This window comes from Peromyscus eremicus, chromosome 4 (assembly GCF_949786415.1).
Source record: "Peromyscus eremicus chromosome 4, PerEre_H2_v1, whole genome shotgun sequence".
Taxonomy (NCBI): Eukaryota; Metazoa; Chordata; class Mammalia; order Rodentia; family Cricetidae; genus Peromyscus; species Peromyscus eremicus.
In genome coordinates, this window is record NC_081419.1 from 52,013,509 (window position 1) to 52,030,094 (window position 16,586).

The 16,586-nt window shown below is 35.7% G+C and overlaps 1 protein-coding gene and 1 pseudogene across 1 annotated transcript in view; one reads left to right on the plus strand and one right to left on the minus strand.

The window, feature by feature from the left end:
• The window catches only part of Atf2 (activating transcription factor 2), a 91,642-nt gene that overhangs the window by 24,849 nt on the left and 50,207 nt on the right, over window positions 1-16,586 (minus strand). Inside the window, 6 exon segments of the mRNA XM_059260715.1 lie at window positions 3,130-3,216; window positions 5,871-5,985; window positions 6,592-6,770; window positions 10,995-11,123; window positions 11,269-11,387; window positions 14,257-14,353. Of these exon segments, the coding sequence (XP_059116698.1) occupies window positions 3,130-3,216; window positions 5,871-5,985; window positions 6,592-6,770; window positions 10,995-11,123; window positions 11,269-11,387; window positions 14,257-14,353 (726 nt within the window).
• LOC131909834 (large ribosomal subunit protein eL36-like) lies at window positions 474-788 on the plus strand (annotated as a pseudogene).

Genomic DNA, 16,586 nt, shown 5'->3' on the forward strand with positions numbered 1-16,586 from the left:
CCTCCTGAGCTACAGTTAGAAGTGTGTGGCCCCACTGCCTGGACTCTATGTTTAATTTAGTGGCTAGCTTTGTCCTCTGATCCTCAGGTAAACTTTATTTGACATACAATAGATCACAAGAGATGACCAATTAGACAAACCTTCTGGGTATATGTTAATGGTCTATATGATAATAACAGCATATATTACATGAAATGTACCTATGTTCCAGAACTTTGCTATTAAAAGTGATTCATTTCAATATATATAAAATTTACATTAAAATCTATGAAACTATCAAATGGAGGTTAGATATAGGTAAAACCTAAATGTCAGTGTATTAATTACTAACAAATGAAGCTGGGTGATCAGTACATGGTAGTCTATTATATTATCCTATTCACTTTTACGTATCTTGCATACATAAAAAAATGTCCGCCATTGAAAAATAAAAACGGGCTTCCGGTGGCGGCCGCCATCGGAGAGCAGCAGCCATGGCCCTGCGCTACCCCATGGCCGTGGGCCTCAACAAGGGCAACAAGGTGATGGAGAATGTCAACAAGCCGAGACACAGCGGGCGCTGCGGGCGCCTCACCAAGCACACCAAGTTCGTGCGGGACATGATCCGGGAGGTGTGCGGTTTCGCGCCCTAGGAGTGGTGCGCAGGGGAGCTGCTCAGGTGTCCGAGGACAAGCGTGCTTAAGCTCATCAAGAAGAGGGTGGGCATGCACATCCGCGCCAAGAGGAAGCGGGAGGAGCTGAGCAATGTGCTGGCTGCCATGAAGAAGGCTGTGGCCAAAAAGGGCTGATTACCCACCCCCAATAAACGTTGCTACCGTACAAAAAAATAAAATAAAATAAAAAATAAAAATAAAAACGGGCTGGAGATGTGGCTCAGCAGTTAAGAGCACGTACTGCATTCCCAAAAGACCCAAATTTGATTCCCAGCACCCACATCAAGTGGCTCACAACCATCTGTAACTCCAGCTCCAGGGGATGTGGCACCTCTGACTTCCATGGGCCCCTGCATTTATGAGCGCATATCTATAAATACACACCCACAATCTCAAACAAGACAAATATTAAAGTAGGGGTAGTGGGGGAAGACTCTAGGGAGATGGCTGAGTGGGCGAAGTGCTTGCATGTGCCTGGAACTCCACCGCTGGGGGTTGCGGAGACAGGTGGATCCCAGGAGCTTGCTGGTTAGCCACTCCAACTCAAAACACTGAACTCCAGATTCAGTGAGAGGTCCTGTCTAAAAAAGTGAGGTGAAGGGCCACAGGACATCCTCTCTGGCCTCTACATATGCATGCACGGGTGCACATATCCACTTACATGTGAGCAAACACAAAATTTAAAAAGTAATGTTGTTTTTTACTTAAATCAAAATCGAGAAAAAGCATATTTACTCCAACTAAAAAGAGCGATCATGAAAATATGTCTACTTTACATTAACCAAATTCTAGTAAGAAATTTAACTGGATTGTTAAATTTAAGTGGGTCATTCTGACTCCCCCTTATAGTTTTAGGTTTTCAATCAAAGATTTACTGTTAACTTCAAACAGATGCTAAAATTATGGTTCTTACAGTCAAATGAATTTCCTTAGTGTCTGTTCCTCTTGAGGCACTTTGTAGGATAAAAGCTACACCGATTATGTGGAAGTACATCCAGGCACATGGACCTCAACAGGCCCTTCCTCTGTTCCTCCTCTGCTCAGTGTTTATGTTCTGCACAAATGGCAAATTAAACCCATTTTCCCATTTACAGAGCATATTCAAATAGAAAATGTCTAACACCCCAGTGAAGGTTTCTGTCATTAAATAAAGAAGAAGGGTTAACCTGACTATACTAACAATGTGGAAGCTTGCCTCTCTTGGCATCTGCATCCCTCTCTCCCCACAATCAGGAACCAGACCATTTATGAACCTCAATCATCCTTTATCCAAGTGATATCCAAGTTCTATACAGTTATCATGTGCAAATTTCAGATTGATTATTTAAATGAATACAGCAGTAAAAAAAATCTAAACCTTATACCAAGTTGTATTCTTAGGTGTGCAAATTTGTATCACCATAGTGCCCAATAAAGAATGGAAGCAAATAAAGTACGAATCTAGCAGTGCTTATCTATTATTTACTAAGATATATATTATTTGACATTAAGAAAAATTATCACTGTATCATTAATAGACCACAGAGAGTCTAATACACTGATTTTGGTAAATATGAGAAACTTCAATGCCTCTGTCAAGAAAGTTAAGACAGTTTATGGGATTTGAGTTAAGAAAAACTCCAGGAATGAAAGCTTAATGCTTTTACTTTACAGATAAGAAAATTAAATTTCAGATAATGAAAGTCAAGCCGGGCCTAGTAGTACAGAACCTAACCCTAGCACTAAGGAAGCTGAGGCAAGAGGGTCCCAAGCTCTAAGCCTGTAGAGGAACAGAGTGAGGTCAAAGCCAGTCTGGGCAACTTAGTGAGACCCTGTCGCAAAATAAAACAAAAAATAGGGTGTTAAAATGTAGCTCAGTAGCAGAGTGCTTGCCTAGCCTATATGAGGGAAAAGACCCAAAGGATGGAGAATAGTTAGGACTAAAATAAAAACTTATCTCTGGATTCCTAATCTATAGCTCATCTTTTTAAATAATGTGAATTTTTAATGTTGAAAACACAAAAGAAAAATGTCTTCCTTTTAATCACATGAAATGTTTCCTAACTGCATACTATTTGGAGAAGTTATGTTTAACTGTTCAGCACGGCTTTCAGTTTCTACTTAATTTTAGCTGTAATACTCAGGGCTTCCACCAGGGGGAGTTTAAGGCCATAGTTCACACCAGAGGAAAAGTGACAAACACTAGAATTTTGTTCCCAGCTCACCCTCTATATTTAAAGCAGGGCTGGAGAGATGGCTCAGCTGTTAAAGGGTAGGCTCACAACCAAAAATAAAGCATCATTAGTCAATCACTACACTAATGGAAGCTTTCCTTTTCCAAAATTCCTAGTTCTTCCACAATGTAATACAGACCATAACTTTATAAAATGCTGACCTTAATGGAGACAGACACGAGGGAGAACGAGAGGGAGAGGCTGAGAGACTTAATAAATGTTCAAGACAAAAACAAAAAAACAAACAAAAACCCCTTGCTTACCATTTTTGCTTCTGACTGCACTGGCTGAGGGGAGGAAGGGCCTGGAATTCCTGGAACACTAGGCACCATGGAGACTGGCCGAACAAGCTGTTTAACAAATAATGAAAGTAACTTTGACTCAGTATTTATAAAACAAGATGTACATTGTTTTACTGCACACAATTATAATTTGTACCTTTGAATTTAGAAAATTCAAAACTTTAGCTGCAGCTGATTATATGTTTGCACTGAACTCTGATAAACTGATTTATCTTTCACAAGTTGTCAATTTCTCTGAAACATTAATTTCCAGGGTTTCCCACCCCACTCTGCAAGGATTGAGCCCAAGGCCTTGTGCACGTGAGCTAAGTGCTCTATTACAAAGCTGTATCACTAGCCATCGTTTTACTTCTGTTTCTTGAGACAGGATTTCATATTTTTGGATGACTTTGAACTCACTCTGTAGTTCAGGTTAGCTTTGAACTTGCATATTTTTTTTGTCTCAGCCTCCTAAATGACACAGGCCTGTCAGTTGGCCTGGTTTGAACAGTTCCTTAGTTCCTTCTTATAAACTTAAAATATTCAAAGTGACTGGTGCAAAAATTTGTACATTATCTCTTACATTCCAATTTTGTATTTAAAAGGAGTATCAAAGGGTGACAATAAGAATTAAAAATCATTTCAAAATGAACTTTGATTTACTAAATATATGACCATTCTAAAATGTATGCACTTTGACACATTAATATACTGTGTAATAACAAAGAGGGTAGTGGCCCCTAACAACTTCGCAGGTTTTGCCATTTCTGCTTTTCACTTTAGCAGTTGTTACATGAATAGGGTTGATCTCGTCTTTCATTGCAAGTTGCTTTCAATATACACACATTTAAAAGGATAACCATGTTATCTCAAATGCAATGCAAGAATATTTCTTGCTTCAAAAATATCTTTAAAAAATAGAAAGCAAACCTTATATCTGAGTCTTCACTAAGTCTTTTAAATAATGCATTTATTTAATTTAACAAGGTTCTATTTAAAGAAGACAAAATATTTTGGAATTATCTCAATCAATGATAATTTGGATATTTAGATCACTTAAAAGAAAATCCCAGCACTCAGGTGGCAGAGGCAGGTTATCTCTGTGAGTTCAAGGCCAGTTTGGTCTACAGAGTTCCAGACCAGCCAGTGCTACATAGTGGAATTCTGCTTCAAAATAAGAAAGAGAGGAAGGAAGAAAGACTTTTAAAATAAAGTTAATACTTAGTATGCCACTAATATTGCTAAGGAGCATATCTAAACCATAAATTTTAAAATGCTGCTACAAGTAGGCTTTTAAAAATAATCTAAAAAAGCCACATAGTTAAGGATTATACCACATGAATCAACACTATGTATCCATGTAAATAACAGAATGAAACTTAAAATGTTTTTCCACTTATTTATTTTGTATATATGCTCCCACATGCATGCCATGGCACACATATGGAGGTCAGAGGACAGTTTGCTGGAGTTGGTTCTCTCCTTCCACCAGGTGGGACCCGGGGACTGGAACACAGGTTGTCAAACTCAGTAGCAAATGTCTATCCACTGAGCCATCTCAGGCCCCAGAAAAACATAACATTACATGAGTGATTAAGACATCAAGTATTCTTTACAGGAAATTATTATGAGACATGCTGTATCATAAATAATTTAGGGAAAATGAAAATATTATGTTCTGGACAACTTTGCTAGATGTCTAACAGTGCAATTCAGGATGAAAAATGAAATGTTGAAGACTAATCTGAAAAGTATAAATAAAACTATTTTGTGAAATATGAGGATAAGAAAAATACTATTTCTAATTTTTTATCATTCCAAATACTGGGCATTATAAAGACTTAATTTTTTTCATTTATGTGTATGTGTATCTATCTGTGTGTGGGTATGTGCACTGTGTGCAGGTGCCCATGGAGGTCAAAGTTGTTGGATCCTCTAGAGCTGGAGCTATAGTCAGTTGTGAGCCACCCAAAGTGTATACTGGGAACTGAACTTAGGTCCTTTGCAAGAACAGTACAAGCTCTTAACCACACCATCTCCACCAATGTGTTTTTAAATGTTCACTAGCCAACTCAATAGTTAATTACCTTTTCTACATTTTCTAAAATTTGTACATTTAATGTGTTCCTCATAAAACTTCTTTTGGATTTTTTTCATAACAAAGTACCCCAGACTGGCCTCATATTTATTATTTAGCTGAGGCTAGCTCTGAAGTTCTGGCCCTCCTATCTCTGCCTATTGAGTGTTGGGATTAGTAATGTGCCACCAGGTCTAGATAGGAATGTTTAGACCTTTACATGCACGGGCCATCAAAGGAATTCTGTAAACTTCATGTAATCATAAAGGACAAGTGTGGTTTTTTGAAGACCTATAAACACCACATTTATTTGACAGCATTCAAACATGAATATATTAAAATAAGAAATTGGAAATATTTTAATTCCATAAATCTTGTCTAACTGAAAAAAGCTGAATCAAGAAATAGTACCCCAAAAATATAGAAAACGTGTGTGTAGGGTACAGAAAAATGCTTTCAATCCAATTATGTTTGTCTAGGATAGTATAGTTGATTATAAGTATCAATTAATAAATATTACCCATTAATAAGCATTTTGATAAATTCCATATAGTAAGCCAATCAAGCAGTTCAACTATATTTTCTGGTTATTTTACCAAGACCAGTTTTGAGACACAGACTTAAATGGTCTAACTTTCCAACTTACTGGAACTGCAGCTGGAACATGCACATTAGAACTTGTAATTGATGCAGGAATAGCAACGGGCATGGTTTGTCCATTAGGAAGATGTAATAGAAGAGGAAATGGGCCTGGTACAGGACTAAGAAAAACAAAACAAGGGAAAGATGTAAAGATCTATACCAACCACCTCTGGAAAATAACAGTCTTTTTCCTCTTATTACTTAAAAATAAGTTTTCTAACATCCAAAAGGCAAATTCCAAAACTTAGTTATTTTTAATTGCATCTTAAATGCATAATCCATGTAGGAATGTAAAAAAAAAAAATCCTGGGGAAAATCATCAATTTCCAATTTGCAAAATGAGAAAAATTCTCATCAAAAAAGTCTTGGGAGTTACTTTAAGAACTGAGACAAATGTCATCTTGTAATGGAATAACTTTTGTTTTGTGTCAAATAGCATAAAAATAAGACCATCTTAAACTTAGTCTATTTTAGCTAAAATTTAGATATTTATTTTCCAATGTTAGATATTATTTTAAAAAGAATATTAAATTTCCAAAAACCAAGACAGATCACTTACTCATTCACGCACGCACGCACGCACGCACGCGTGTACACACACACACACACACACACACACACACACACACACACTGTAACTCAAGTAATTAAATATCCTAGGAAAAACCATAGTAAGAAGACCCTAACAACTCCCACACAGTCAGCGACTGACTGGAAGCACTTACACAATTGGCCTGTTAGAGGATGGTGCCTGGGTGATTACAGTACTTGAGGTTGGTGAAGGTACTGCTTGTTGAATAATTACACTTGAGTCAGAACTTGTGAGCAGCACATTGGGAACCTGTAATGATGCTGGACGAACGATAGCTGATGTGGGCTGTGCAGTTTGTGCCAATGGTACTTCCTATTTAATTTTAAGATAAATAAAGGGTGGTATTTAAAAATTCAAGTTAATTCATGTACCTCAGTGAACAGAATGTAACACATTTCTGAAAGCAAACACTAGATAATACTTAATGACTCTCCAAAGAAATTAATATCCACAGTTAATTAAAATATCTCAGATGCAGTTGTAAAGTTCAAATGCAATCCTCAAAATTTAAAAAACAAGCCTGCATTTTTGGTTCAAAGTGTCTTCCTATCAGCTTAAAATAAATTAGGCTAGGCTACTTAGCAATGATTCTGTGAGAAATACAAACACAATCCACTGTCAGAAATCAGAAAACAAAACCCAGAAGGGATTGCCCTATCCTATTTGCTTATTATAATGCATAAACAAGAAACTGATCCAGCAAGGTAGGATTATGACTTAAACAAATTTGGTGTTTAGAAATGTTTTAAGATGTCAGGTAGTGGTAGTGCACACCTTTAATCCTAGCACTTGGGAGGTAGAGGCAGTCCTATCTCTGAGTTCGGATCAGCCTGATCTACATAGTGAGTTCCAGGACAACCAGAGCTATACAGGGAAACCCTGTCTTGAAAAAACAACAACAAAAAGTTTTTTAAGACATTTTAAATTACTAAAAATGTTTTCTATAGTTTCAGATAGTATCAAAAGACCAAGTAACGTTGGTATTGTGAATTATACAAAATTAGTTAACTATTGCTGAGAGCTTCCCAAACTAAAGGAAAACAGAATTTATGAATCAGCCAGGATGATTCTTAAATTGTTTCCCCATAGTTTTACAGATTACAAAAGAGAGATGAGGGCCTTACCCAGAACTCTTAACTAGTGTATTCTTTTGAACCGGCCTTTATGCTGCTACCTAAAGTCTTATTAAGATACGTGGAAGGAGAAATTGGTAACATTCTTAACTACAACTTTTCCGTACATTTGAAACGTAAAACTCAAGAACTTGTGAGCAGAGTGATAATAAACGAGTAAACCAGTCAAGGAAACTCCCCAACACAGTAGAAGTTAAATGTTCAACAATAATGTGATAAGTGGAAGGATTTAGCAGAGGATAAGGTAGAGCTGGATAACGTAATAGTGTGGGAAGAGAAACTTGCAAAAAAAAAAAAAATCTGATCTGATATTGAAAGAATCAAGAGGAGAACATGCTATGGTGAAGGAAATAATGTTACGTGGAAAATCCTTGGGCAGAAGGTGAGGATGGATGAAGAGATGAGTCAAAATCAGAGGCTTTTCAATCGAAATCAGAGGAACAAATATAAATTTTCTTAAATAGCAAATCTTTAAAGGACTTCAAGGTAGGCAAAGAACAACTCAATGAACTTTTAATTTCCTTCCCCCAGAACTAAGGAAAACAGATTGGATATAGCAGCAGGTAAGAAACAAGTTTTAGCCTGTCATGGTACCATGCACCTACCTACATGCAGTCCCAGCAACTTGAGAAGCTGAAGCAGGAGGACTATTAATATGAAAGCAGCTTGGGCAACCTAAAGAGACTCTGTGTTTTGCAAGACAAAGAAAGGGACCAGTACTGTTCAGTAGTCTAGAGCACAAGGCCTGAGGCCTGGATTCCATCCCAGCAGTGGAGGTAGGGAGAGAGAGAAGCAGGTGTTAGGAATACAGCTGAGAGAAGAGAGCTATGACAACGACACTCAACACAGAACAGGGGAGGAGTCAAAGCAGATTCTGTAATCAATCTCCTAAGATTTGTTCTTGCTTTCAAAGTCACGTTAGAAAACAAAGAATTGAAGGTGACACCTAAATGTTTGGCTTAAATAAGTAGATAGATACAGACTTTTCTTTCTTTTTGGGGTGGGGTGGGGTGGGAGGAGTGGTCTTGCACAGGGAGGGGAGTAGGAGAGAAAGGCAGGATCTTGCTACATAGCCCAGAATGGTTGGAATTTGTTTAGTAGCACAGGCTAGCCTTGAACTTGCAACCAACACTGACACTACTTTCCTAGTGCAGGAATTACAAGAATATGCAACCATGTCTGGCCAGAGAAAATGTTCTCAGAAGAGAAAATTGAGGACAGAATTAGGGCTTTGTTTCAGACATAAAAAGATGTTCCCTAGACATAGCAAAGGAGATGCCAATACAGAGCTAGATATAAGTCTGACAATCAGGAGGGATACCCGGGTTGGTATAAATTTGGGATTACCTAAAAGAAAATTAAACAGAGAAGGAGGTCCAGCACTGATTTTACAAAACTTAGCCAGACTATGTACTACCTAAAGGAACGGAATGCAGAAGGAGCACCCCTAGAAGATGATAAAGTAGCCACAAGGAATGAAAACTGGTAAATGTAAAGGGGAAGGAATGCTCTGCGGGGGGGAAAAAACTGTTCTCAAGATCTATAATAACTGTAATAAATGTGGAAATGACCATATGTTTAGAAAGAGGATAATTAAAATATCAAGGTAATGATAAAGTATAATCATTAAAAGTTATGATTTTAGGAAATCTCTACTGAAAGGAAGTATGTACTTAGCTTCAAGATTTCTGAGGTTGGGGCTGGGTCTGTAGCTCAGTGGCAGGGTACCTGCCCAGTATGAGTTCAATTCAGTACTGGGGGAGTAGTAGTATAAAATAAGGATTTAAATAAAGTATTATAACGTGCCTATACCATCTGTTTGTGATTCAAGATAAATGTTATTAGTCAAAAAGTTTTAAAAAAAAATGAGGAACTTCATAAAAGCTACAGTAAGCCAGGTGAATTTCCTATTTAAAGGATTAAAAAGATACACTTAGCATAGTCTACATACAGTGTTTGTCAAATTTACAGTGGTATCAAGTAATGTCCTAGGCCTTCATATTCACTTGAGACTCCCTCCCTTAAGTTTTGCAGTGTAAATTCCAATCTGTAAGCTCTACTCACGGTAAGGGCCCTGTATTAGTGTACCATTTATAATTTTTAAACTGGTGGTTTGGTTGATTTCTTTTTTGGTGTGTGTGTGTGTATGTCTGTAATATATGAATATATGTATATGTATACATAGTTGTGTGTGGGGGTGCAGGCATGCACACATAGAGGCCAAAGGACAACCTTTGGGTGTGAGTCTTCACCTTTCTGTCTCGTGTGTAAGCTAGGCAGCAGGCCTATGTGTTTCTGGAGATTTTCCCATCTCTGCCTCTCATTTCCCTTTAAGGGCACAAAGGAATTACAGTTACTTGAGCTACTACATCTGGTTCTTATGTGGGTTCTGGGGATCAAACTTCAGGCTGTCAGGCTTAGGGAACAAGTTTTACTCACCGAACCATCTCCCTAGTCTGCATTTTTAAATGTGCCTTTTCTATGTTTAAATACAAATACTAGTAATGGTATAATTACCTACATAGTCAATATAATAGTATCAAGTAGTACAGTTTATAATCTGGGAATGACAGGCGGTAACATACTAATTACACAGAAGGCTATAGTCTACATTTGCGTAAATACACTATGCTTTGGATAGAAGGATGATATTGCTTACTGAGACATTTCTTAGGAGATATCCCTGTCAGCAATACACCACTATATTCTCATAGTAGAAATCTATTCCCGTGATGATTTTATAGTAATAATTTAAAGAGGAACACAGCCACTGTCTCTCTATGTGTAGGCACAGTGCTCCTAAATAAATGTGCTTACTCTATGTGTTTCCACAGGAAACAAAGATGAAGTACTCATCAGAATGCAACTCAACATGTAACTACAGCCCAGAAAGCCCAAGTTACTAGTCTACTTAAGGAAATATGATTCACTGTTGATATCAAATATATACTGTGAAGTAATAATTACTCACTCTTGAATATCCTGTTCAAATAGTTTCTGGTGTACAGATTTTCCATCTTAAAATAGCACCTGATTTTCTAAGTGGGTCGCAGTTCTTTTAATTTACATTGTTTAATAAAGGTAATTATTATGAAGGTGGAATTTTCCCTAGGTATTCACATAGGTTTATATATCTATAACTCATACAATCCAATATGAATTATGTAAATGAATGTTTACAGTTTTATAAAGATTAAAGATAACTGGTGGATAAAGGTGCTTACCACCAAGACTAAAAGACTGAGCTCGAGCCCTGGGGCCTACATAGTGTAAAAAGAAAACTGATTCCTACAAGTTGTCCTCTGACTTCCACATGCCATGCACACCCACGAATATAAACAATAAATAAAGGCATGTACAACAATGACATTGTATGAAAGGTAGTCTTTTCCACAGTTCTAACCTTTTCATCATTGGTAGTAGACTCGGGGTGAGGTAAAGGGCTATCCTGGTGAGTTGTTTCTACAACAGACGGTTCCTCAATTTTGCTTCTTATGATGGGAGTTGCAAGAGGGGACAAATCTAGAGGCATCTAATAAAAACGATAAAGAAAATTTTGTAAAAAGTTAAAAAGTGGCCAATCAAAATGTTTCAATTTATTGAGAAACCAGGAAGTGAAAACCATCATTTCTTCTCCATCAGAAGTATTCTCTTTAATCTCATGGTTAACAACATACTTTTTTAATGTCATCCTCTGAAGCCTTCTTGAATTCATTCTCAAACGGACTTGCCAACTCATTAAACAAACCCACTTCTTCACAGTTTTTTAGGAATCTTGTTGGTGTTGGTGTCTGATCTGAAATAAATGTCAAAAGTGAGCACACAAATAGAAAAGATCATGTTAAGATTCTAAAATGTTGCTAGCAAATTAACAAATTAGTTGCACTGACTCAGTCAGATGTTATTTCTCTCTTTGAAGAGATGTCTTCCTTTAAAACAAGCAAAATCTGGTTTAGCTTTATTTTATATCAAGATATTTCCCCAACTTCATGAACCATAAAAGTTCTTTTATGCTTAATGTAGTACTCTGAGTAGAGTGACATAAAGCATAGTCTGGAAAAATTACTATTATTTACCACAGTGATAAGAATTTTTTAAAGTTACATCTTCAAAAATTATGATTGTTAAATGCATACAATTTAGAGAAAATTAATGAGAGCACATGCATGTTTTATCATGGCATGTTGAACTAGCTGTTCATAATGTATTACAAACTTTGATATGCAATTTTACATCAAAATACTGAAAGGAAAAAAAAGTTAAAGTTCCCCCAAAAAAACAAAACCCTTATTACTACCTTGCGGCAAAGCATATTATAAAAAACTGGTGATATGTCACATGCCAAAAGAAATGTTCTAGTGTAATTTAATAAGAATGTGAACTCAACTTTCTTACAGCCTGAGCTATTTCAACTATTCTTGAATATGCACTCATTGATATGTATGTTAACATATAAACTGATTATTAATATACTGTCTGTAGAACAAATGAATGAAAACCAAAATTTACAAGTCTTCCAATTTAGTCATAATTTTGAGGGATATTTGTTTACATTAGAGTTGGTAGTACATTAAAAATTGATTCACATTTTATGCATTTTAGAGCAGCAATTTTAGAGGTCATACACGGAATCTAGTCTAATTATTACAGCATTAGTTTAAGATAAAATCTGTTTAGCTGAAGGTCAGATATTTGTTAATTACCGAGTTTGTATAGGAAGTATTACAATTTTATCTTTACCCCTTACATGTACTGTGTATAAATCTGTAACAAAAATAATCCACTTATCATACATGTTAGACATAAGGCAGGCTTGTCTTAGTGTAAACAGTATCAGAATTACTGTAGGGGTTCTCATATCATAATCTTACCCATTATTTAATTTTTAACCTATACCCTATTTTTTTGCCCCAAAGACCTCCAAAATAATATTTTAATAAGGGTTTTGTATATATGTATCAGCTATTTTAATTCAAATTAGTCAAATATAAATATGATTATTGTTCAAACCGAAAGAATTTGTCTAAACTGATTGGGATAAAAACAACTTCCAGTCAAGAGAGGAAAGAGTCTGGAAAATACACAAGCTGAAATCACTTTTATTGGTATTACTGGTACCATCAGACTTGAGAAACGTCATCACAGGCACAATTGGTTAACATGCAGTTCGCTTAGGGCTCTTGATCATCATGCATTCTCTTTATACTTTACATTAAACTCTTTATCTCAACGTTAGTAAAAATGCTATGACTGTATATGTTCTATTTTTATACTGTACTAAATGTAATCAGAAAAGTAATTTCTAGAAATCAAATTGAAAACATTCTTGAGATAAAAGTTTACAGAGAGAATGTCTAACACAGTAAATCTCAAGGAAACAAAGACTTTCAAAACTAAGAAAACACTTTCTAGGTATTTGTAATTTTGTTTACTTATTGTCCTTTAATTTTTGTTGTGACCCTACTTATTATTTACATATTCCAAAGAAGTGCACACTTCACTGTTCTGTATCCTTTTACTTACAGTACGGATGATATGTCGAAAGTTCCCCTCAATAAGTTGTTTTTTTAACAAATCACTTAACTTTTTGCTTCCTCTCATTTATTCATTACAAAAATTATGGTACACACAGGAGGAGCCATCTGATATTGGCTCAATATCTTATCTTTCCAAAGCACTGCATATGGTGTTTGATCTCTAGACCACGTAATAATTTAAAATAGTAATAGTATTCAGTATTCAAGTTAATGCTAGAACTACAGGTAGGACAAGCTGAGCTTCACAAAACAAAGGCTCTAGTTATAGTTATGATATACATATCTGTAGTTAAGATAGAAAAAAGAACTAAATTATATGTAAAATGACACAGAACTTATCCTAATATTTATTTAGAAAAGAAACAAATATACTGAAATTATGTATTATACAAATACATAGAAATGTGGATACACATGAAACATCAAAAAACAGCTAATATGGGATACAGTGATGATAAGCTAATGCATGAACTGGGTTTCTCTTTTCACATATGAAAAATAATGATCTGCTCAGGGTGATACCATATGGTTACAGGGTTGACACACACACATACCAACACTAACTGAACTTAGGTCTCCTGTATGAAGAGTTATTTTAGTTAATTTTGCAGTGTTGGGGATTAAAACCAGTGCCTTGTGCATGAGCACTATATGACTGATCTACATCCCAGCTTCAGAGTGTTATTAATAAAACATTTCATTTAAAACATTTTTAACAAAATATTAATGACTAAGTTTGCTAAATATTTCTGCTCCACAGGAAGTGCTTGATCATTTACTATCTTCAGAAAGTTTTGAAAACCAGATGTGTGACAGCTAAAAGAAACACTAAATATCTATGAGTTAATTATCAGGTAAATGTCCACTCTGTAGAAGGCACAAATATTCCGAGGGTTCTAACTAACTTCCATAAAACTGACTTCAAGTGGTTATTTGAAAAGCACACATAAAAGTGAAATGAATGATCAAAAGAACATATAGAAACATAATGGGTAAATACATGTTGCCAACATTTAGTATAAATGAAGTAATTGGAGTATCAGCTATAGTATTTACAGAGAATACACAAAAATTGTGCACATTCTGGGTGAAATAGTATATAAGCCATTAATAAAAGCATATACTAACCAGCCACAATGACACTGTCATTACGTGCTGGACCAAATTTCAGTGTCATCTCATGTTTATGTTTATGGACAGCCAAATGATCCTCGTTGGTAAAACGCTGTGGCAAAAAGTTTTAAAATACAGTTAAGATTTTCAATTTGATCAAAGAAAACTGATAAGGATATCAATTTCCACAACATGTAAAACCACCACTAACAGTGAAATACCAGCTTATAAACTATAAGATAACTGATCTATTGTTAGCACACAAAGACATACCAGATTCAAATAATCAGAGAAACCCACTACTGAAGAATAAGAAATGATAGTATATGACTCATTTGAAAGATTGAAAATAAAACCTGAGGCAAAAAATTAATAAAATGGACCATTATTCATCTTTTATTATGTCAGAGAAATATGAAATCCATAGTTCAAAGACTTTACAAAAATACTGTTTTTACTTAGATAAAAGGTTACTTACCACTTTTTAACTGAGAATATTCTAAATATGACTCTTGTGCAATTACAAAATAAATCTGAGGCCAGGTGGTGGTGTACACCTTTAATCTCAGCACTAGGGAGGAAGATCTTTGTCAGTTTAGGCTAGCCTGGTCTACATAGAGAGTTCCAGGTCAGCCAGGGTTACATAGTGAGACCCTGTCTCAATTAAAAGAAAAGAAAAAGAAACAAAGAAAATTTAAAAACAAAAAGGAAAAAAATTTGGCTTTATAGTCTAAAGAATTCCTGTGTTCTTTAGCAAAGAAACAGCAACCACAATACGATATATCAATTTACTTCAAATTGTTTTAATCTACAAAAGTGATTTTTAACATCATAGCTCATATTAAAATGTATGAATGTTTAAAGCTATTTATCCCATCTGTCCTCACCTTCCACCGGGTCAGTACCACATGCCAACAGCGACACAGCACATTCATGTTTAAACACCTACTGTGTCTGGAAATCAACCTTTTGAAGAGCTCCTTACCAAGCACTACTGTTCCCCAAAATAAGAACCAGTCATTTATTTTGCCCATGTCCTGGTTCAGAAGTTAAACCAAGCCCCACTCTTTTCTATCACTTTACAAATGGGAATGTTGAAATTTTAGTCTAACAAGAAATCTGACACCTAGTTAGTACCTATTAACACCCTAAGTCCTACACACAAACCCCTACCTTCAATTCTTTAAAAAGGCTTATTTTATTTTTATTTATGTTCATGTATGTATGTATCTATAAATGTCTGTAAAAGCAAGAAGATATTGGAGTCCACAAAGTTATGAGTCACCTGATATGGGTGCTGGGAATCAAACTCCAGGGCCTCTGAAAGAATAACTAGCACTCTTAACTGCTGAGTCCCCTCTCCTGCCCTCCAGCTTCAAGTTAGAAAGAAGCCCTTCGGGCTGGAGAGATAGCTCAGAGGTTAAGAGCATTGACTGCTCTTCTAGAGGTCCTGAGTTCAATTCCCAGCAACCACATGGTGGCTCACAACCATCTGTAATGAGGCCTGGTGCCCTCTTCTGGCCTGCAGTCATACATGCTGTATACATAATAAATACATAATTAAAAAAAAAAAAAAAGAAAGAAAGAAGCCCTTCATCAGTGCCCATTGTGCTCCGAACTTTCATTATTTTTATTATTATTTCATTATTTTTATTACTATTATTTATTATATAATAAAATTATTTCATTATTATTATTATTTCATTATTTGGCCTATCACTATATAGACTTATCTTCATGTCTACCCTTCTAAGTAAGCTGAGCACCTCCTATGATCTCCAATTTGCCATAAACATTACATAAATGCTAACTGAAAAAAGGAACTCCTTAAAATAACAGCTGATTCTTAAAATCAGGAAAAAAAAAACCTACTAAGCTACATTAAAGAAAATCACTGTACTTTACTTATAAACACCAATAGATAATTAACCACTATTGTAGGAAATCATTATTACTTTTTCAGAACCTGTCTTATCTCCATATTGAAAGAACTGTCCATTACTTCTGTCCTTTGCTTTACTCATTCATTAACTATCCATTCACCTGTGGACACCGGGGCAATCCAACTCTTTCCCACTCAGGCTATCGTATTATTTTATCCTTTTAAGAGCCCTCCCCAAATCCTGAGAAATTAGTAGTGGTTCTTTTGACAAGCACACCAGAAACAAAGCTCTTAAGACAATCAACACACTGCAGAGCTTATTGACATTGTCTGTTGCTTTTTATCCTTGTATTAAAATTCTCAGTGCTATGATTTACATTCCACATTAAAAGTATCTGCATGTAAGATTCATTGTAGATTCCACGGAACCTCCCCATGTGACTTTTCTATAGAAGGGAATCAT